The following is a 23,218-nucleotide window of genomic DNA, read 5'->3' on the forward strand; positions in this document are numbered from 1 at the left end:
AGTCCATTATGAAAAGGGATAAAAAAGATAAATCCTCAACAAATTTGAAAACTTACAAATAGCTCGTCCCAATCGGTCTTCCATCAAACAAAATAACGCGAAACTCGGACCAAATAGATCTTCAAGTGAAAAACTAAATTAAACGTTACATTATGTAGAACTTGACATACACGATATGAAAACGCTATTGACCAAAAACTCGAAAAGCCACATTAGGAAGTAGAACTATTTTATTCTATCGACTTTTAGTACAATTTCTATTTTAGCTAAAAGTTTTATTTTTTATAAATCCCTTGTTTGTAAGTAAATGGAACAAAAAGTTTATGCATGGAGACAGCACCAATTTTTTTTGTTTCAAGAAGGAATGTGGCTGCCACGAAATATGGAAGCGCAAAGATACAATGTATTGCACAAAATTCTTGTTTGGGAGGAAAAAAATTAACACATTTATTATTAATAAGCCTAGCGAATTATAACAAGAATTTAAAATTTTACAAATTTCACTTTCTTTCTCAAGATACAACTGACTTAAAACATTTCTTCCCAGCTTTAATTTACCAAAAAAAAAATATAATCCTAAAAATAACCAAATACCTAAAAACAAAATTTTACATCGTACAACCACTTTTATATTTACATTTTTACTCTATGTCATGCGTTAAAAAATTCTCTTATTTGGAATGGTGTCTAATGTTAAGCAGGAACAAGTGCGTGATTTTATTTTGGCTATATTTATAAAACAATGTAAAATAAAGAGCAGTATTTTTGCAAAGGGAAAATACTGGCCCTAGTAATTTGCTCAATTTTAAACATGATTATTAAAAATTGGTACATGTAAATATATTCCAGTTAAATAGCAACAATATTATTCGGAATGCTTAGAAACAAAAAAAGAAGGAACATTAATAATTGTAGCCTTTTATACACGATAAAAAAGTTGGCACAGCTTATTTTCTCAAACATTTGCTTAATTCTAACGAATTAAAAATAATTCTCAATATGTCCTCCGAAGTGTTATTCTTCCGATTTAATTGTAGGTGGGGAAAAAACAGTTTTGCATTGAAAGTGGTGAAGCAAAATGGACATGTTTACGAGCTGAAATTGATTGTCTTCTCCCTAAGTTTTTATTTCAAAATGATATAAGTAGCTGGCGGAAGACTTTACTAATAACTTAATTGAAAGCGTAGGAAAAGCGAATTTTGGCAACAAGTCGCTGGAAAATTAGTTTATATCACTAGTTTTTCACGCAAAATGAATTAATGAAATTTCTCAGGTCATAAAGAACTAGACTTTCATCATACGTCCACCACATCAGCATTTTCCATTATTTCATCCTCTTCATTGGTAGTGACAGTGGCCTTTACCGTTTGCGACTTTGTATTGGTTTCACTAGACCATGACACACCCACAGTAGTAGACGAAGACCAACGTCCACTCGCAAAGTTATCATTTGGTTTTTCCGCTACAGTAGACATGACACTACCAGCTGTTGAGGAAACTTCGCTCGCGTAGAATGTAGAGCGAATTCGCGTTGTAGTTTCTATAAAACAATAACAATTTTAAACAAAAACACCCAACTACGATGGGGGAAAAGTTAACCTTACTTAGTTAAATCCTTATACTTAGCGTGTTTATGGTAAAACATTGTAAGTTTCTAATACAGACAATATTAATTAAAATTTTTACCTTTACTATTTGCTACAGACTCGATACAATCGGTACTTTTAACTTTAGCATCGGCATCTTCAATGTTCATAGCAAATTCACCTAATATTTAAAAAGTTAGGACCAAATATTTGCTCATTTAAATGATACCCTTATTTGTACCTGAGAGTCGAGAGTCAACCATTCCAACAACGGACCTAGGACGGGGCTTAGGAGGTACCAACGGAGGGGGTTTTACTTTCATACCACCAAAGAACTTGGCCATTTCCCCTAACCGTGGAGATCCACCTAAAAAATAAATGATACTGTTGACGTTTCATATTCTCCGAATGATTAATGTTTAAACATTCCTGGAGATATATTAGATGTTGCGGGATTGCCAGATAATCGTCCAGAAACAGATGATGGTGCAATTCCAGCTGAGGCTCTGAGGGGACTGTTCCTATCACCAATAAATGTAGGACTACTATCCGAAAAATTCTGTAAACTTGAAGGAGAGTCTTTCGTAGCACCCAAGGCATAGTCGGTGGGTGATTTTAGGGCTTCGGCCAAACCAGTTGGCTTCAAACGGACTCCTTTGAGCAAATTTGTTTCACTAGAGCCTTTTGAAATCAATTATCTTTAGTTTTTGAATCGTAGTAAAGGAAATTGATAGGAAGATTACTGGATTGGGTTTTTTCTTCAGTACGTATAGTCGTTGTCGTAGTACTAGTTTGCTGCACCGTAGTTCCACCAGACCGCCTTTCTTGTCGCGCTTTCATCTCGGCTAAAACATTCTCTGGTGCAACACCAACACCAACTTTCTCCAATTTGGGAGAAGAAACTGGCGTTTTATTCCCAATGTCATCTTCTTTGACCCCTTCCAAGACTTAGTAAAGAGAGGATAAAATGTTCCAACAGTTGAACAAAATTGAAAAAATCTACAAACACTTCGGCTTATTATTTTAAAACTCCAATACCTAGATGACCATTTTGTATTTCCAAATGAGGAGCTGATAGGAACTTATCCGCAGTATTGCTGGGCAACATGTATGAAGGATAAAAAACGCTATTTCCTCGCTCTGGTTTTTGTGGTGGAAGGGAATCTGGCTCAGAAACCAAAGCGGGATCCAATGGATTTACAACTTTCACAACAGGGTCACAAGATTGAGACTTTTGAATGGCACTTTCTTCTTTGGCAGCTGAAGAAGTTCTACTAAAAAAACTCGCGATACCACGGATTATTCTGAATAACAAAAAAGAAATAATACTATTAAAATCTTTTTTTTCAAAGGCAAGTCAATTGGTAACACAAACCCTTTTCGTTCAGTAACAGTTTCTGTAACTTTTTCAATAGAACTTGAAGTATGTTTCCCTCCTAAACTTGTGATAGATAATGTATCACTTGCTGTCGTGCTGTTACTGTTTGTCCTTCCCCTAAAATAATTTCGCGATCTTTGACTAATTACTGATTAGATATCCAAACATTGAAGACTTGTAGACTGGACGCTAGAGTTTATTTCAACCAATTACCTGATTTCTTCCGAATCAGGCGAAGCCGACGTACTATTTATGGGTTGTTTCTTGAAAAATTTTTCCAAACCCTCCCCTAGTTCTTGGAGATCCTCCCTTATTTCACGGCTTTGTAAACAAGGCCTCGTGGGAGCTCTGGTTTTGGGCCTTTTCGGCCGGTCTTTACCCAAATGCTCCAATTTGTCTGATGTAGGAGATAAGCTTGGTAAACTATCTGCAAAAACATTGAAACAAGTTATCTTGAGTTATATCACATGGTACTAAAATTAAAACACTTACCTTCAGATTCTTTTGGTAATAAATCTGGTATATCATCAGCCGCAATACCCTCTATACTATCTATAATTTTTATACGATATTATGAGTGCAAACAAAAAAAATACAGGATGATGTGGCGTACCAACAACAGATTGTGGTCTAAGTTTTCTCGTATGAACGCTTCTCCTTTTATGAGCTAATTTAGGAGTAGCCTAGTAAAAACATTTTATATATTGAATGAAATGGTAGAAAAAATCTATTATGTTTGAGACTTTTCTTTAAAAAAAAAAGCTTACACACAAAAAAAAGTTAGCAAAATGAATGATTGTTTTGAGATAAGCCACTTACTAGATTTAACCAAGCCAATTGCTGCAGCATAGTTATTATAGAAAAAACAGATTTAAGCCTCCATACACAATATTTTTAGCATTTCTTAAATTATTTAATTATCAAAGCGGAGGGACAAAGCTTAAAACTGCCGCCAGAAGCCATATTTAACTTATCTTCTACTTATAATATTGAGTATAAAGAACTTACAGAAGGTGAATCGGAGCCTTCGCTGAAACTATCTCTGTCCAGCTGGGAATCTCGGCTGCGACTGTTTCTGAGACCAGAATTAGTAACCATGTCACTGCCAATATTTCCGGGAGACATAAATATACGAGATCTACCGCGAAGTACATCAGGAGTGGCACTACGCTGTTGGTTCATGCCATCAGCCTTGGTAAAAGTACAAAAACAAAATTACAACAGCTAAATCTTTTTACAAGAATACTAAACAAATATACCAATTCACGATGACTCTTGGTTAGGCAATCTATGACTTCATCTAAAATTCTATCAGAGAGATGAGCTGCCACCGACAAGTTAGTTTCACTGTTAAAAACCATCATTACAATTATTATAAGCTGGAAAATGTCTGGACTATGCAAAACTAAAACCACTAACCTAACTTTGTTCATAATATCTGCTCCTGCTCTTTCCACTAAAGCCTGCTTAACAACGTCACTAGAAAAAACTTCACGCTGTCTACATAGCTGTTCAATATCTTGTTGTAACCGCTAGAAAAAAAAAAGATTTTATTATTAAAACACTCTGAGGAAACGGTTGAGGGTAGTTCCGTACTTCATCAGACATAATAGTGGGACAGTGGTCTTTTAAACATTCGACCATACAATTTGCCGTGACCTAAAACAAAAGAGGTATAAGATAAGATAAAAAATAATACTTTTCAATTAATAGAAACTCACCTTAATATAATTGGTAATAGTCACATTCAGGTCATCGGCATAATCTTGCAATTTTAATTCTACTGGATTGAGACCAGCAACTTCTTGTTGCAAAACCACATCATGAAGACGTGTTAAAAGCTGTAAAATTAAGAAATTTCAACTAAAGTACGTAAATTAGAGCCAGTAATAACAGACCTGCTTTGAGCTATTAGCATCTTTAAGGAAAGAATCGGCTTTCTCAACTTGATTTTTCAACCGGCTTCTTTTCTCTCCTTTATCATAGCTGTCTTTTTCTCTCTCCTCATCATCATCTTCATCGATGGATGCTCGCTTTACAAGCGCCACCGTATCTTGAAGGTGAACCATTCGACGATCCACCATCTAGGAAAATGAAATTATTACATTCACGCAAGTCAATCTGGAAATGAACTAATGAGTCTCAAAACAAACCTGCTGCATAGAAGAGAAAAGGAAACCCTGTTGTAGACGAAATGCTTGTCCATTGCTGAATTTTTGTGGATTTACATTTCGACACAATAGCTCCTCAATCTATTTTTAATCAAACTGATTAATAACGGACTTATTAAATGGTAAAAACAGCGTACTTTTTTAAGGGCAGTTTCAGTTTTCTCGGGATTAACTTTCATAGCAGCAGTTGCGTCAGTTATAGGACAGGGCATGTACCTCAATGTAAAATTCCTAAATGGCAAAATCATGTCAATAACGAATTTCAATGGATCCTTGTACGAAATATATTACTTGTCTAATGCATACGCGATATCCATAAACCCTTGGACAGTTATGTTGTTTCTATCCAAATAAATGGACCGTAACTTGGTATTAATTTGTAGAGCTTTGGCTAATGTCTTAGCACCAGCAGGACCCATTAAATTGCCAGTTATGTCCAAAGAGGTTAAACTTTGATTGCTGCCCAAAGCATTCAAAACTAAACAAGTTTCCGATCGTAATTTTGATTCCGCTAATGAGAGGGTTTCTAAAGAGGAATCTTCTTCGTGTATAAGCTGAATTATGGCATCTAAAACCCTTCCAAGATGTCTTAATTAAAAATAATAAAAATTAATTCACAATTAGTAGATATCAAACGATAACAATTTCCAGAATTTACTTTGGTTTTATAGTTGCGAAATTCCTTCCAATGTACAAATGTTTCAAGGACTTATTTTTACCAACCGCCGAGATCACATTTGCCAAATCCGCATCAAAATCTAAATTTTAAAACAAAAATTATTATTAATTCCAAAAAGACATTTGAGTTTGTGAAAAAATTACTATTTTCACTGATGTCCAATGAACACAAACAACGTATTCCAGGTAAACAAGATTCTAAGACTAAAGCACCTTGAGATCTCAAATCATTACAACTCAAATCTAGAGACACATCTATGGCAATCTCATTCGAAGCCAAACCAAGTAGCATGGCTCTGTGAGTAAAAATGGGGAAAGGATTATTGTTTCAATCTGGATACTAAAAACATCTAAAAATTACTTGAGAGCTTCTAAAGGTAGCCTATTGTTGGACACGTTGAGTTTTTTCAGTGCTAATGTACTGGAGAAGAAAGCCTTAAAGGATGGAGGTACAATAATATCTTTAGCTTTTTTCAGGCTGAAGAGATTACGGGACAATACTAATGTGCTTAAATTCTGTGTACAGCCCCGTAACAGAGCACCAAATACAGTATCTAGAGCGCATTCTGTGCCAGAGAGATCTAAACTTGTAAGTGCATTGGGCTGAGCTAAAAAATTGTACAAATTCTGCAGAAAAACGAATAAAATATTACATGATTTACGTTAATCAAAATAGTAATAAAAAACATTAAGTGAAATACGTTTATATCTTCCTTGAAAATGTTTTCACTCAGGTTAAGGTGTGTTAGAGTTGATGGCATGGCTTTATTCAGTGATAAGGCATGAGCTAAAGTGTTCACTCCTTTTGCTGAAAGACCGATTCTGGACAGATTTAAATTAATCAATCCTCGCTGAAGTTTGCCAACTGTTGTGCTCAAGTGACCAGCACCTGTTTGGATATTAAAAATAACATTACAGGAAGAAGAGAACAACAAATTTTTGTATTTAGTGATTAATGAAAAAACAGAAATTCAAAAAGCAGGGTAAGCAAATATAATACATGTCAAACTAGTTAAAACCCAACGCACAAAATATTTAAGTCTTTAATATTGTACTTGATGTTAGCAAAACAGGGTACAAGCTAAGACTCAAGACGGTTTAGTACAATAAGTTCAAAAACTGGGGAATTTAACTTGCAGAGCACACAATTAGTGTCAAAAACACAAATCCAGGCGGCTGAAATATAAAGTGAACAAAAAAAATAAAGACATTCAACATGCTTGAAAAAAAGCAAGCTATGATTTTAACAATAAACACGGAAGGTTTCAGCACTAATTGACCCTAACCTTGTGTGATTTTTGCAATAATTCCATTCAAAAAATTGATTCCTGAATTGTGGGAGAAAATTAAAAATAAAAGTGTACATCTTTAATTATATCATAAACTTGCTGGTGTCGGAATCTGTTCTAAATGCTTTTGGGTGGGGCAAAAATTAAGAAATAGGAGTCAATTGAATTCTTCGCTAAAAACATGCTTTAAAAAGGTACTATTATCAAAAACGAAATAAACAAAAATAATGGATACATCTTTATTACCTTTATCTTCAATTAAGTTGTTTGATAGATCCAATGTATGAAAAGGTACATTTTGATTACTGATCAAAGCCAACGCTAGTTTATGAGCAAAGTCCCTATAATAGAAACACAATTAAATTTTTATGAAAAAGTGTAAATATATTAGTGATTGTACAGGGACTTCGACCCGGTAAGTCGGCGATCCCCGGGTTTTCAAATTTTTTGGGCAGGTTTTTTTTAGTTTTTTTTCCAAATCCAAAAAAAAATAGAAAAAATAGCTGAGCGAGCGCTTAGCTACAAGGAGAGGGCAAGCCAGCCTATTCACTCATCGACTTATCTCTATCGAAGGTACAAAGGTCACGTCACACTTGCCAGCGATCACCGGTCAGATCGCGGGCCATAGAGGAAATATTTTGTATTAATGGGAAATGGGGCCTATGCGATTGCATAGCCGGTGGGCCCTGACCCTAACTCAAATGGCATCCCATGAGATCAATAAAATATATCAATGGCAAAATGTACCATTTCACTCCAATATTGTCCAGATAAAGTTCTTCTATCGCTACAGTCTTCTTCATAACTGATAAAATTTGTTCTAAAGCTTCTGGGACCTTAAAATAATTTTTATTATTTTCAGTTCTCTATCCAAATGAAGAAACCTACCAATTTCATATTAGAAGCTCGAAACTTTGTAAACCAAGCATTATGTGAAAGAGCTGATATAATCGGAACCAAATCCCTTGAAAGGAAATAACCATTTTAAAAAATATCAAAATTTGTGACCAATTAGTGCAAAAAAATGAAAAGCAAAAACCAACCTTCCATCTAAGTGATCAAAATCAAGTAGAGATAACTCTTTACTGTCATGTGATAAATAAATCGTATCAACATCCCAAGCAACTTCCTCTCTGTACGGTAAACTGTGATAGTCGCACATGCAAGCATATTGGGTTGAAAAACCACCACAAGGACCTGGATCTTTGGATTCTAGGCTTTGATTATATTCAAACATTCCCTGAAGACGACTTGCTGGCTCCACGTCAAATTTTCTTATTACATGACTATGTGCAAAAGTAATTTATGTCAAAAAAAAATAAAGAAAAGCTTGAAAAAAATATTTTAGTTCCGATTTACTCTAAAGGCACTTGAGGAAAGATAGTTTTGAGCGCAGTTCCCAATTGGATGATCATATGATTTATATCTTCAGCTTCAGGGTTAACCGAATTAAAGTTGAAAACTTTATTTTCAATGGTCAGGCACAGCTAGAATGTGTATACATAAAGAGTAATTAAATGAAACTCATTACAGCACCAATTTTATTGCAAAAAAAAATTACCTGATGCAATTTTTTACTTTCTACAGCTTGTATATCTAAATAGTGGAATGTGTGTTCAATCTAAATAAAAAGGACGAAATATAAAATAACCCTGGATATAACAAAAATTAAGGATAATAAATATACCTTAGTTGGAACCTTGGTAGTAAATATAAACATTCGACAAGAGGAAAATGCCTAAAACGAAAACATTATGTCTTGTACAGGATGTCACTCAGACTTAATGAATCTTAAGTTTTATTATCAAAAACCTACCAAAACTCTATTTTCGTATTTCTCTGGTTTGGTTTCCATTTTAACCCAACATTTGAAAGCAATCTTAATACTTCTACCCAATGCATTTCGAATGCTATCTATAATAATGATATTGAGATATAATGGGAGTATTAAAGAGGTACTAAGATTAAATCACTGCTGTATAATAAAGTTACTCTATTTGGTACATTATAAGTGGTATCAAAATATGTAACAATGTACATGAATAATTAACTATAATTAGTTTGATTTTATCGTTTTAGACAACAGTGTATTAGAGTAGCGTAAGAAATGTAAACAAAACAAACATACCATTTAATTCTTTAGTTATGACGTTTTTAGATGCCATTTCGAGAAGGCCTAAGCTGGTTATTTACAATTAAATTTTCTTCTATTGACTAATAATAATTAAATGCAAAAAAATCTTTAAAAACTCAGGCCTATTTTTTGACAGACGTCATTTCGCGTTACAGCACATTCATCATTCTTTCAAGAGGTTGTGCAATTTCATTATTACACATAATTTTGCAAATAACTTAACTTAAAATAAACGCAAATAATATGTACTTTTTCAAATTTACACAAAATTATATTATATGGGAAACTCTCGAAAAACCTTTAAGCAATTCATATAAAATTCCATTACACCTACTCGTTTCGACCACACTGACCCGAGTACCAAAGGGTCGTTCAAAAGTTGGACTTGCAAACGCAGGTTCAAACCATACTAATAAAATACAACAAGTTTTTCTTTCTTTCAAATGGGTATTCTCTACTTCCGGCCATGCAATCTAAAGGCGAAACGGAAGTTATATGCAGTAAATTTTGGTAAATTTCAACTTTTCAAGACAGACTACAATGTAAAACGTATTTATCCATAGCTAGTTTATTAGTTTTTGGTAATTCTTTGGAAGAGTTGCGGAATCATAAGGTCAAAGGTGAAATACAAAACGAAAGAAGCCTAACAAACTGAATTACTGATAGAGTTAATTTAAAATTTTGATGTGATCTATTAATTAAGATTCAAGGAGTAAAGTAAATGATCATAGTATAAGTTTCTTTATAGACTATAATTATGGTTAATAAGTAAAACGTCTTGTTTTTTACAATTTAAGTAAGTATCCTAGACTTTTAAGCCTTGGTCGATTTACGTTAATCTTTTAAGTATTAATTAAGCCTATTTTTGAATAGATTTCTTTGATCGAGTTGCTTTTAGTGGAATATTAATTATACGAGCCAACATAGTCTTTTGATTTAGAAACCCGTGTGTTGCAATTCAATGCATTTTTTCATGTCCAAGTCTTCCTTAAACATATTATTGCGGAGATGCCATCATAAATCATTAATTAATCAAACATCATGATGAAGAAAGTTAGTTTTTCTCAACTAAAATCAAATCTGGTTGGAAGACGTAACAGCTCAGATTTAGAAAGCAATAAAAAAAGCGCAATAAATAACCAATCTTTAGATTGCTCCAAAGCTGATAGTGAAAATAGTGTGGCCAAAGAAGTTTCATTATCAGGAAGGAAGGACATTCAGAGAAGCAACAATTTGTTTAGAGTTTTGAAATGCAAATGGAAAATCAAAAGAGGACCCAAGTTTAGCTCAGACACTCAAGAAGAGAGTATAGAAGGGGCTTCTGCTTTGCCCAGTGATGGACAAGACTTGTTTGTGCCTAAAAAATTACGCTCAAAAGTTTCCAAATCCAGCATTGCCAAAAGTGTTGTCTGCCCAATACCGTCCCAAATTCAATGTATTCCTTTAAACCAAGATTCCGATGATACCTATGAAAATGCAAATGATACGGTTAGTGGAGGCACTATCAGTTCTTCAAATAAGCTAGATGATATCTCCGATGAAAATTCGCATAACGTTCCCCCAAATGAAGCACCAGAGACTGTGGGAGAAGAAAGGAGAGTGATTTTGTCTAGTCAGCAAGATTTGCCAGAAAATGAATCCGAGGGAGGTGGTGATGAAGTAGAGACTATCAATAGCCTCTCCACATCTACAAGCCAAAGAGCTGGTAGTTTGACTAAAGAGTTATTTAAGTTGTCACGTTGCGGTTGGTATTGGGGACCCATAACGCGAAGCGAAGCTGAAGAAAAACTGACTGATCAACCAGATGGAGCCTTTTTAGTAAGGGATAGTTCCGACGATCGTTATTTGCTCAGTTTAAGTTTTAGATCATGTTCTAACACACTTCACACCCGAATTGAGCATTCTAATGGATTATTTAGTTTCTACGCGGTTCAACATCAACCCCATTTTTCAAATTCTGGAGCTGGTAGCTCTTCAAATCCTTCTCAAGACAGCGAAGGACATTCTTCAATCGTCGCTCTTATTGAAGAATCAATGAACTATTCTCAGTCTGGAGTCTTTTGCTACTCCAGAGGAAGAACTCCAGACTCTCCATCTTATCCCGTAAGGCTCACTAAACCCGTCTCTCGATTTAATCAAGTTCGGACACTTCAGTATCTCTGCCGTTTTGTCATAAGACAACACACTCGCGTTGATCATATTCAAAAGCTTCCTCTTCCTTTAAAAATCAAAGGCTATCTGGAAGAAAGCCATTACTAAAATGACAAAAAAACTACTAAAATAAATACTAATGTTAGAAAATGAATTTTTACCATTTATCAGATAACTTTTTAAAAGTTGTTGTAATTGTTATTACTTGTGAAGGAAAAAGTTAAAATTTTAATTTTTAAGTAAGAAATCCCTCTTTGGAAAGAAGTAGACTAGTAGAGTTTATAAGTATAGCTATTTTATAAATTTTGATTATGTGCCATTAAAATTGAGCAAGGCCACAAAATTTAATTCTGTCCACAATTTAAAAAAGAAACCTAAAGCCTGACTTAAAAAAGATCCTTGCTAAAAAGAAATATAGTTTTTAAAACTAAAAACCTAATTGTTAAAATAAGTGTTGTTTATGGTAAAGCAATAGGATGGAGGCCTTAAATCAGAGTACAGGTAGTTAAATCTCCAGTTTTATTCAGTTTTATGTTATAATAAATAAACCCCAAGGTATATTTGGTTTATAATTTATGTATAATCCCTCTGATAACCCGTACTTAAATGAGTACTAATTTAAGCTTGTTAGAGACTAATTTTTGCTACAGAACATTATCTGATATATTTTTAGGTAATGGCTTGGTTTTCCCATTTACTGGTACATGTATCTACAATTTGATCCTACTATATAATAGTTTTATAAATTTGAGACAAAGTTTTGGTTTACATAAAATAATGTACATAAACATTTTATTTTACTAAATGTAAAGAAAAATTAACTAATAAAAAGGCTTTGAAATTTAAATTTTACAGATTAATAAATCATTATACTACGGGTGATTTAGACCCATTATATTTTGAACCTAAAATTTTAACTTTGTTAAAATCAACAATATGAGCAACTATCAAATTAGAACTTACAGTAGTAAAAACTCCAGCAAAAATTTTGTCAGCATCTTGAAACTGAACACCAATAAAAAAGGTTAAGCTATTGATAGAAATGGGCACCCACTATATGATGGAAAGTTATGTTTACCTGGTTCATACCATCCTTTAGAACATCCATTCTCGATAAAGAGCGTTCCAAAAATGTCCACGTGCTTTCATTACTTTGAGATTTATCTTGCAGGAGGTATAGTTCCGTAGACTTATAAAGGGATGATATGCCTAGCCTTCTTAAATACCACAATGTCTAAGAAAAATGGGAATATAATTAAAATATGGAAAATAGTTTGACATTTAAGAAACTAACATTTAGTTCTTTATAATTAGCGTAGAAACTTATTATATCAATCATATTTCTATGATTGCGAAGAGCCTCAGGGCAGTGTTGAGGCAACATCATCAAAGTCATAGCCTATTTTTGATAAAATAATGATGTGACAATTTTCATAACTTAGCAAGATAGTATTAAAATTTGTGAGTTATTTACTTGAGGCCATTTATTAATGTAAGGAATTATCTTTTGAAGTCTGAATTCAATGGCAGTCCTGATAACTATTCTATCATTTATTTTATCACTATTTCTAAAATAAATTTAAATTTCAGACGGGTGGATTTTTAAAAATAAAATAAAACAAATACTAACGAGATGAAGTATTTTAGCTCTCCTTCAAGTTCATCATTGGAAGAAGCCATAAAATAATGCACAAGATCAGCACCACCATATATAAATAAACCACTAGCTACTCCCGGATACCCACATTCATTTGCTCCTAATTATTTAAAGACAATTTGTAAAAAACATAGTATATGTAATATATAATAAGAGTATATTCTAAAAATAAACTTGTACCTGCAGCGAGTGAATCTCTACTCCAACCATAAGTAGGAACGTAAGCTAACGAAGCCTTTAATATTCTTCGTTTTACAGGCACGTTGTCATTAGTTTGCTCATTTAACTTGGCACCCATTTGAAGGAACCTTCCAGGTGCATTCTGCGCTATTAATAATATAATTTTATCAGAAACTTCATGAAATAAGCTTTATTTTTAACGTGTTACAAATAACAAATTTTTAATTATTTAAGTCCACTAATATTTTCTTCGAGTCTAGCGAGGACAGACTGCATTAAATCAAGGTTTGTAAGGGCTGCCAAACAAACTTCACGTTGGTTTTCTTCCGTTAATGGTGGTAAAGTCTGACCTCCTACGGACACTGAGCGTTCCATCAGGGAAGTCCAATTTTTGTTCTCAAGATTCTTCAGTTCCAATTTGTAATGGGCTTTTGACAAATCCAGACCCATTTTAATAGGTTCTACAAACTCTGATTCAATGTAGCCAAGTAAGTCCCAAATTCTGGTTTTGTTTTCCACTTTCTTGTCGGTCAGAAACAAATATCTTAGGAAATTAACAGCTGTGAGGATAGTATCGTTGTTCTCCAGAAGGTCAGTCTTCTCTTTATCAGGTAAATAAATGGCTCTCTTCAAAAAACTACGTAATGATTTTCCTCCAAATATCATTTCTTGTGACTCTATATCTATTAATTCTTGATGAAGTTCTTTCCTGTATAAATTCATAATCAGCGATTTTGCCCCAGAATGAACTTCATTTTGGAGCAAAATAGAAAGAAGATTGCATCTACATATTTTATTCAACTTCAAAATGTATTTCTTGAAGACTTCCAATGCCATTTTACGGTGCTCTTGAGTTTGGCAAAATATCATAACTTGAAAGAGGCACTTTGGAAACTTGACCACTTCTGATAAGTCTAAAAAATCGTCTTGTAGTTGGTTATTTCCTAATTTTGAAATAATTCCAGCAGATAATAGTAACCCTTTGTGAATAAGCAGATCTTCTGTTCGACTTAAGAGTGGAATGGAATATTTCAGGTGCGCAGTGAAGATGTACTGAGGGGATAGCACCATTGGGATTGAAACTGGCAAAACTTCTCCAATTAGCAAATAAGAAAGTGTGGCTGGGGATAAATCATCACCAACATTATCTGGTTTAACAACATATCTTGTAGCTAAGGAAAGCAGGTCTCCTGTCATTAATGCTAAATAACGAATTAGTTTCTCAACAGACATTCTAATTTGGCTTTCAGCTTGTCCTTGCTCATGATGAGTGTCTAAAAATGATATTGGCATGCCCATCAATGACACGATAAAAGCAGACAAAATTTGTTTTTGTAGTGTCGATTTATCAGTTGGCATAACACCGTGCCCAATTGATTTTAAGGCCACTTCCTCAATGAATGGCTTCAAAAAATCACATATACTTTTGAGAACTTCTTTCCAGTTACTGACATCAGGATCTAAATCTAGTAATTTCCTCTCTTCTCCTTCATAGTTATGCGCCTTTGGTAGCTCAATGTACTTCAGAAGTGAAGCCAAGGAAGTCAAAACCCAATTTAAGGTGGAACCTCTTTTTTCTGGAAGCAGTAGCAGCGTCTTTTGAATTGGTGATAGCAATATCAATGAGTCAACAGGGTGCGATATATGCTCTTCCAAAGCTTCTAATAGATATAAGAGAATTTCTTTAGGAGATCCATTGTGTAGAAAAAAGTTAACCAAGGAATCCAATACATCATACTGGTAATCTGAAAGATTTTCTTTCTTCACTAAAATCAAACAAATAACTGGAATAATTTCTCCAGTTCCGTCAACCAAGATTGTTTTATTTCTTTTGCAGTCAAATAGCGATTTAGCATCATCATATTTATCTTCGTTTAGAAGATTTATAACATGTTGAACTGTGTTTTCCATGACTTTATTCTAAAACAATTATACTAAGCAGCCCTTGACTTATTATTATCTAATTTTACATTCTGCAAGCTTGCTACTTACTGAATAGCTTCGAACTTCTCAATAGACTTCGGTAAGGCGTCAAAAAATTCAACATTTCCGCGTTACGATCAAGCGGCCAAAGTACACCAAAACCAGAGTCAATTCGGCAAAATCTCCAATTGTCGGAAAAATAAAATATAGAGTACAGTAGGGTACTCGATGGGGCTAATAATACTTTTAGATCAAACTAAATCCAAATTAGTTTAAAATTGTCTTTACACAATAGAAACGAAATAGAAAATCACGTTTTCAATGAGAATTACCTTAACATAATTTAAAATATCAAAAAAAAATACTTTTAGACCAAAAAAGGGCGAAAAATCAATAATTTTCAAAAAACTTAAATAGATGGCAGTGTAGTTCCAGTCGGATTAAGAAAGGCGCGAACAAAATCATTTGAATTTTTTCGAATCCTGGAGCGAGTATATCAAATCTATTTGTAAATTACGAAAATAATACAAGGTCATCATGGGGCGCGATAAACATACCGAAAACGAGTTGAACGCGGAACGAGAAGAAGTGGTAGATTTTGTTATATCTGAGGATGTGTGGAGAACAGTGTCTAATCCGAATATATACAAAGATGAGATAGACACTATTATGGCGCAAAAAAGCCCTATCTGCCAATGGTGCGTACGCAGTAAGTACTAACCCAGGGATTCCGTCAAGGGACTTATTTTCTCATGCAACTTGTACTGTCGCGTTGACGCGTGTGGTACGCAAGGGCGACTTTTAATTTATAAAGATTTGAGTGGTAAAATTGAGCATGATAGACATGCCACATCACGGGATAGTCGGAAATATCAAAATAAACCGCGAAAATCTTTGAAAGAAATTTTAGATACGGGTTCAAAGAGGGGTAAGGGACGTAAAATGGACTCCTTCCAAAAAATTGACCACAAATAGAATTGCCGGTAGGAAACTTTTTTCAGATGTTGGGGCACTTTCAGATACCGAGGAGCACGCGTCCTCGGAGGTTTCAGATTTAACGTCGGTCAATAATATAAGTAAAATTGAAAAAATAATGTCACACCGTTCCGTTTCGGTAACCGCGAAACTAAAATCCTCGCCTCTAATAAGCCTTTTAATTGCCAAATGATTGACCGTTATTTTAAACTTCTAAAAACCAACTTTTCGAACATCCAAATTTTTAAGACTTCATTTTATCGATCGAGAAGATTTAATAAATGATACACAACAAATGGTTAATACTAACACTAGGGGACAAGAAAAAACTGGCAAGGACGATATCCACACCACTTCACAACCAGGTCCAGATATAGGAATCACATTCAGTAATTTTGCGGAAGTGACGGAAGAAGAAGTATTCAATATTCTTAAAAAAAATTAAAAATAGAGCTGAAGGAAATGACGAAATACCATCAGTCATAATAAGAAATACAGTGGCCATTACAGCGGAATATATCAAGAAAATAATAAATCAAAGTTTCAGAAGAGGACACTTCCCAAAACAATGGAAGGTGGCAAAAGTGGTCCCTGCTTATAAATCTGGAGACCCCCATAATCCAAAGAGTCACCACCCATTGTCAGTACTCCCTGCAGTGAGCACAGTGTGCGAAAAAACTGCGAATAAACAAACGTATGAATTCTTGAGTGCAAATAATTGTCTTTATAAGTATCGATCAGGATTTCGCCCTGGTTATTCGACTATCTGTATGAAGATATAATCAAACGAACACAGAAAGGAGAAACCGTAATAGTGATATTCATTGACCTGTCAAAGGCATTTGATACAGTAAGACAAGATGTGGTAATAAGAGAACTAGAAAGCTGTGGCATACAAGAGACCGCATTGGACTGGTTTAAGTCGTACCTCGGAAACCGCCAACAATTTGTAAAATATAAAGAAACAAAATCAACAACAAAGAAGATAAATTACGGAGTACCCCAAGGAAGTGTACTAGGCCCTCTACTGTTTAACGTCTATACGAGAAATATACAGTAGCGGCGCTAAGGGTGGGCTGAAGTGGGCTTTAGCCCCCCTGCATTTCAGAGAGGGGCCACTTATTTATATTAAAAGGGCCACATATTTATAATTAAGAGGCCACATATTTGCATTTATGAATTTTCTTTATCTCTAGAAATTGGATTTATTGCCAAGAAACGTTTTTCTGGACAAAAATCTTTCAAAATCAATTCGTTTACTCAAGAAGATAGTAGACCATAAAGAGATAGATTCGGGAGGAAGGGAGCAGAAATAGGGACTTGGCAGCATGACGTAGATAATACGTCACAAATGCTTTTTCCAATTGGAAAAAAGGTATACCAGCATTGCGGCCATGGCCAAAGGTACGGCGTGACGTCATGCTGCCAAGGTCCTATTGAGAGAAAGTTTAATGGACAATTGAAAGAAAAGAAAATCGGAACTTAGGGGAAAACCCCAGACATGCTCGTGTCCCCTCCAGATCGGATATAAGGTCAGTAGGGGGTCAAATAAAGGTGACGAGAGCTGCTTGCTCTTCTCGCTTCCTGGAAAATTTTCGTTTTTTTCGGTTACAGCACTTTTGCGAAATATGGTTAATCCAAGGTTCCCGCTAACGGCCACAAAATACTTAGCCCACCTGTAATATACCTGGAAATATACATGAAGGTTGTGGAAAATCAAAAGCAAACGATTATGCAGATGCTGGAGCCATCACAATCTCAAACAAAAAGATATTACCATTAATAGAAGACGCAAATGAAGAAATAAGAATACTAGGGAAAAATCTCCAAAGTGGGATACTGCGTCAAACCTGGAATGTTTTCAACCCAATATTTTCGAAACCGGGCCAACAATTTGTTTACAGGCTAAATGGGTGGACGCAATTTTGAGTCATTCTTCAACTTTAATTAAACATAAGTCGCTTTAAAGATGTAAAAAAAACCGCGTTAGCGTCGAGCTAAAGTCGGCCATTTAATCTTAGGCGAAATAGAGTGTTAGTTCACCAGTGTGGCGCAGATGGCGTAACTTTCGTTGCCAGCCAAACGAAAAGCATAGGCCAAAGGCAGGGTTTTTTAAAAGTTCTAATCGAACCACGCGACAAAATTTCAAAAATCGTTCTAGTTTGTTATCCGATTTCTATGGTGCTGCGCTCCTTCTAGGAGCCGCCCTGTTTCAAAGGGGTGTACGGTGTACCTCTGTACCGCAAAATAAACCAATAAACTCTACTACAAGCCTAGTTTTGGCTTTTTGAGCAGCTCTCTCTCTCTCTTGACTAAATAAATAAATGTAGAGTCCATGACTTCTTCACCATAGAAATCTCAACCCTATATTTTCGAATCCGGGCCCACAATTTGTTTACAGGCTAAATGGGTGGTAGTAAAATATAAGTGTAAGCGCGGAATGGGAAATCTATTAACGTACATGACTAATAGGCGCTTAAATAAAACATCTTCCCAGAAATTGCCAAGAAGTAATATTTCCGACAGCCAGGACTCATGAGTTACTATGTTACTATTTATATAGTGCTTGTTGAAATATTAGAAAGCTGGAAACTTTTCTCGAACATAACATTGGTTTTTTGCTAAGCCTTAACATGCCAAAAAAGTTACCTGGTTAAAAGGAAACACTTGTTGCATACCGTACTGCAAAAGTAATACGTTTAGTTCTAAAGGAATTAGTTTTCATCTTTTTCCGAAAGATAATTTTATACGAAATTAATTAACTCTGCCTCCACGAGAAGCCTTAAAATTGCCCGGTAATATAAAAATATTCCGTATAATTTTAATTATTTATACCATAAGAGGATGATAATAATAATAATATTATCTCCTTATATTTAGTTTTAGTAAATTTATATATTTTACCTTAAAATATATTATCGAAAATTAGCATAAGTCGACGCATTTCTTATCTGACGCAAAATTATCATGAGGGCAAAAACGCGTCTCTAATTGGCTTAAATATGACTTTTTGGCTAGCCATTCTAACCGTTTAACCGACCGACCGGAAATAGTTCCTTCCCAGATGAATTTGGAGAGGGGAGTAAAAACGGAGTATCTTTTATTGAAGCGTCCATTGTCGAAATATATTTAAATCAGAAATAGAACACAAAAAATTAAATTTAGAATAGCAATGTTTTTGATAAAAATTTCACATTAAACTCAAATAATCTAATTTGTTACACGACCAAATCTTTCTAATATACATAGAGCGTGGGTAAATAAATATGTTTATTTAGTTATTCTCTGGTAAAGGTTTCTGTGCAAACACCAACAGAAGCGATATGTTTCACTGCAAACACCAACAGAAGCGAACTGCTGGTATAATCCGTCGTACTCTCCTCTTTCGCTCTCCTAAATTATTCCAAACGCTCTATAATTCCCTTATTCTCCCCCACATAGACTACTGTTCTCCGGTCTGGAAACCTCATTTACAAACTGACATTTTAGCCCTTCAAAAGGCACAGAATTCCTTCTCCAAACTTCCATATAAACAATCTAATCTCCCAGCCCCTACTCGTCTGCAAAAGCTTAACATCGATCCCGTTAAATATTCGTCATCGCCTCAATAACCTTTGTTAACTTCATGACTTCTTTTACAATGATTTACCTCTTAACTTCGCTGTTTTTTTACTATTAACTCCTCCCTTACCCGTGGCCATTCCCTTAAATTAAACAAACCACGAGTTCTCAACTCCCACCGTCTCAACTATTTTGCATATGATGTTATCCACGGCTGGAATTCGTTGCCCCCGTATCTCGTCACAATTTCTATTAAAAATACTTTTCGCAATAAAGTTGCTAGTTACCTCCGTGGTTAAAAACAAACCCTAAAATTCCACGTTCACTGTTTAAATTTTAATTTTTATTTTTATAGTTCAAAATTGTCTGTTTTATTTAAGTATGACGTGTACACCTCCTATCTATTATTCTTTTTACCTCTCCGAGGTACTATGTAACCTAGGAGGGGTTTTACAATCACCGTGTCTGTCCATCCGTCCGTCCGGCCTTGTGACGATGAAAACCTCTCTCATGGCTGAATTGAGAATCAGAGATGAAGATAGTTTGAAGCGATACCAAGATATTGAACTAAGACAGTCAGCTCCGGAGAAACTTACTACTGACCTCAAGAAGCAGATTGATAGTTTACATTCAAATTTTGACCCTGCAACCCAACTGGTCGGGAGTGAATCGTGCAGCGGATGAGAAAAAGCTCGCTGGAATAGGGGTCTTGGTGTCAAATGGTAATACCATAATAGATAGAAAATCTGTAAAGAATACGCGTGGTTTGGTCTTGCCAAGTTCCCTAATATTAGATTCTGTATAGTATACTGTGCCACAGGTAACAATATGCAGTCTGAAACGTGGAATAAAAAGCTCTATCAGTGCCTGTAGTTGGACTGTGCAGAGGCTACCCTCAAGGGCCACCATATCTGTATTCTAGGAGATTTCAACGGTCACATATCTGAACTCGCTACGGAAGAAAAAACAATGGCCTTTTGCTGAAAAACTACGTCGCTGACCATTTCCTCCACATTGGTAACTTATTACCTGTTTGCAAAGGTATTTACACTTGGCAAGCTCGCGGGCTGCAGTCTACAATAGACTACTTTCTCTGTGGTGACTCCTTTCTTGAGCATGTTCAATCTATGATGATAGATGAGAGTGGTGCCCTAAGTTTAGGCAGTGACCATAATACCATTATAGTTGATTGTCTTGTTTGTAATTCTAGTAGTACTCCCAAAGTGAACACAAGAGAGAGCCTCCCGTCTTTTCTGGGATTTCCAGGATGAGACAGCTTTGGGTCGTTTCAAGAATGAAATGGAAGCTTGAGCACAGATGAGTCTCAATAGTTATGAGAGTTTTATTGAAGCCATAGAACTTTCAATGAATGCGACCTTGAAGAAAAGGAGAGTTTCTGGCAAGAAAATTAATGGTCACAGTCCAAAGAGTTGTTGGTATTCTGAAGTCCTCAACGCCATAAAGAAAAGGAAGCTTGCTACCGAAGCCCATAGAAAGGCACTCTCAGGGGGAGCAGCCACGGAGATCACAAGAGAACTGTGGCTCGCAGTCCAGAAAGCTAAATCGCAAGCAAAGAAGTTAGTACAAACCAAAATTAGACTGGTAAACTCCAAAATGGAGAAGGATATAGAGCAAGCGAGCAAGGCTAAAGGACGAAAATTCTGGCGGTACATTAAAAAGTTGAGAAAGGGCTCTAAAGATTTGATAAGTACGACTATAACTATCAGGTCACGGAGTGGCGACTTGATAAGGAGTCCGAAAGAAATAGCGGTTCGGATTGTGGAATATGTTCAAAACTTGGAAACTGAACTTCTGGAGGGTACGAAGACTTTGGATGAACTACCCTCTACATCCACCTCGATCGGCTCTCAAGATACTACTAATCACCTTCCACAACAGGGAATCTGCGACCCTTTCAGTCAGCCAGAATTGGATGCCGTCCTACGACGGTTACACTGTGGAGAGGCGGCTGGTCCGGATGGATTATATACTGAATGTTTAAAATATTTAGGTACACCAGCTAGGGCAACTCTCTGTACCATACTAAATCAGATTCAGTCAGACAAAGCTGTGCCGGAGGAATGGCATATCGCGAGAGTCACTTTGGTATTTAAGGGTAAAGGCAAAGATGAATTGGATCTGAATTCGTATCGCCCTATAGCAATTACTTCTATCCTGTATAAAGTATACGCAATGCTCCTTAAGGCACGCACCAGTGACTTCCTGGAGGGTAACTACCTTATAAGTGAATCACAGGGCGGTTTCAGGAGAGACAAACGCATTGCTGACCACCTCTTCGTGATAACACAGTGGATTGAGCTTTCAAAACGAGAACGCCGGCCCTTAGAAATTGGGTTTCTCGATATTAAGAAGGCTTATGACAGTGTAGATCGACAGAAACTTTGGACATGGTTGGTTGACTTAGGAATACCATATCCGCTACTTGATGAAATCACCGCCCTCTACGAAGACTGTGCATATACCTATTCTTTGGGAGATGTCAAAACAGAAGCAGTGTCTAGAAGGTTAGGTTTAAGACAGGGGTGCCCTCTGTCTCCATTACTATTTGTGGCGTATATTAATAACCTGGCAGTTGAATTGGAAAACTCTGGTACTGGGGCTATACTAAGTGGTAATACATTTCCCCCCTCAGAAACCTTCAGACTAGAATGTCTCTTGTACGCCGATGACATAGTCTTATTCTCCAACTCAAGGGAGAATATGCAGAAACAATTAGACATTTGCTCCAATTTCGCTAGGCGAATGGGTTTATCCTTCAGCATGGAAAAATCTCAATCCATGTCCTTTGGACGTCAGGTTTCAACACCATATACGTTACAGAATGAAACGGTGGAAGCCGTATTGGAGTATACTTATTTAGGAGTCAGGATAAATTCTGAGGGTAACTTCCTTGATCGAATGGAGACATCAGTTAAAGCCAAATGCAATAAATTGAGATGGGGAGTCCAGAATCTTGCGAAACACTCTTATAATCAATATTCTGTTGGCAGAACCTTATGGAAATCAGTGGCAGTCCCTGCCCTGACCTATGCTAATGGGAAAATTCGCCTTAATTCCCGGTCCATTTGCCGCAGATGTTGCTGTTCAAGGGGAAATGGGTTGGTCCCGAATGAGTACCCGAGAGGCTAGGAGTAAAATTAAGTACTTGGGCCGTCTGAAATTCCTACACCCAGATGGGATCGCCAAAAGGTTATTCCTCTTTATCCGAGCCAATGGATACAATACGTCATGGACAGATAGAGTCACTCAGCTTGACAGAAAGTACAGTGTCGGTACACAAAGGGGCACAGCTACCACTTACAAGGCCTGGGTTTTAGCTATAAGTACAAAGCAAGTTGTGATTTTCGGATTCATATTTTTCGAAAGGTAAATACAGCATTTCTTTGTTATTTTACGAGATGATAGATTATCTTTTCAATAATTGTTGTAACTTATCTTTATTAGTAAAAAAATAGTTTACGGTATTAAGGGCTAGTTAGGCTTAGCCTTTGCTACCTAATTCTGTCACTCTTGT

General features: G+C 35.6%; 4 protein-coding genes across 7 annotated transcripts; 1 reads left to right on the top strand and 3 right to left on the bottom strand.

The window, feature by feature from the left end:
* Positions 1–230: 230 nt before the first annotated feature.
* LRR (capping protein regulator and myosin 1 linker 1 leucine rich repeat protein) lies at positions 231–9,681 on the bottom strand. 3 transcript variants are annotated; one of them, XM_090158853.1, is made up of 33 exons: positions 9,231–9,681; positions 8,919–9,016; positions 8,790–8,840; positions 8,664–8,723; positions 8,462–8,589; positions 8,146–8,388; positions 7,991–8,066; positions 7,850–7,938; positions 7,349–7,443; positions 7,100–7,141; positions 6,515–6,702; positions 6,175–6,440; positions 5,958–6,109; positions 5,794–5,893; positions 5,427–5,723; positions 5,273–5,366; positions 5,118–5,216; positions 4,863–5,048; positions 4,686–4,805; positions 4,561–4,623; positions 4,384–4,496; positions 4,224–4,311; positions 3,973–4,155; positions 3,578–3,647; positions 3,457–3,516; positions 3,178–3,391; positions 2,962–3,105; positions 2,625–2,890; positions 2,330–2,533; positions 2,015–2,267; positions 1,828–1,952; positions 1,687–1,767; positions 231–1,540 (listed from the first exon to the last, which is right to left on the bottom strand). In XM_090158853.1, the coding sequence occupies exons 1-33, from the start codon at positions 9,265–9,267 to the stop codon at positions 1,296–1,298; spliced, it is 4,530 nt and encodes a 1,509-aa protein (XP_090014979.1). In that variant the 5' UTR covers positions 9,268–9,681; the 3' UTR covers positions 231–1,295. The 3 variants fall into 3 exon arrangements, with proteins under 3 accessions (XP_090014979.1, XP_090014981.1, XP_090014980.1); XM_090158855.1 differs by having other exon boundaries at positions 8,919–9,012; positions 9,231–9,246; XM_090158854.1 differs by lacking the exon at positions 7,100–7,141 and having other exon boundaries at positions 232–1,540; positions 9,231–9,679.
* A 90-nt stretch (positions 9,682–9,771) lies between these two features.
* Positions 9,772–11,939, top strand: LOC149927254 (uncharacterized). The gene is made up of 3 exons (XM_090158857.1): positions 9,772–9,953; positions 9,985–10,032; positions 10,110–11,939. The coding sequence occupies exon 3, from the start codon at positions 10,278–10,280 to the stop codon at positions 11,493–11,495; it is 1,218 nt and encodes a 405-aa protein (XP_090014983.1). The 5' UTR covers positions 9,772–9,953; positions 9,985–10,032; positions 10,110–10,277; the 3' UTR covers positions 11,496–11,939.
* Positions 11,878–15,298, bottom strand: Coq9 (ubiquinone biosynthesis protein COQ9, mitochondrial). Of its 2 annotated transcripts, none has more exons than XM_090158858.1 (8): positions 15,217–15,298; positions 13,225–13,371; positions 13,018–13,144; positions 12,862–12,955; positions 12,682–12,786; positions 12,466–12,621; positions 12,351–12,392; positions 11,878–12,292 (listed from the first exon to the last, which is right to left on the bottom strand). In XM_090158858.1, exons 1-8 carry the CDS (start codon positions 15,269–15,271, stop codon positions 12,260–12,262), a joined length of 759 nt encoding a protein of 252 aa, XP_090014984.1. In that variant the 5' UTR covers positions 15,272–15,298; the 3' UTR covers positions 11,878–12,259. The 2 variants fall into 2 exon arrangements, with proteins under 2 accessions (XP_090014984.1, XP_090014985.1); XM_090158859.1 differs by having other exon boundaries at positions 13,225–13,366; positions 15,217–15,287.
* Positions 13,400–15,206, bottom strand: LOC149927256 (glomulin). The gene has a single exon (XM_090158856.1). The coding sequence runs from the start codon at positions 15,133–15,135 to the stop codon at positions 13,450–13,452; it is 1,686 nt and encodes a 561-aa protein (XP_090014982.1). The 5' UTR covers positions 15,136–15,206; the 3' UTR covers positions 13,400–13,449.
* Positions 15,299–23,218: the final 7,920 nt, after the last annotated feature.

The sequence above is a fragment of the Leiobunum rupestre genome, chromosome 9 (assembly GCF_980474605.1).
Source record: "Leiobunum rupestre chromosome 9, qqLeiRupe1.1.hap1, whole genome shotgun sequence".
Taxonomy (NCBI): domain Eukaryota; kingdom Metazoa; phylum Arthropoda; class Arachnida; order Opiliones; family Sclerosomatidae; genus Leiobunum; species Leiobunum rupestre.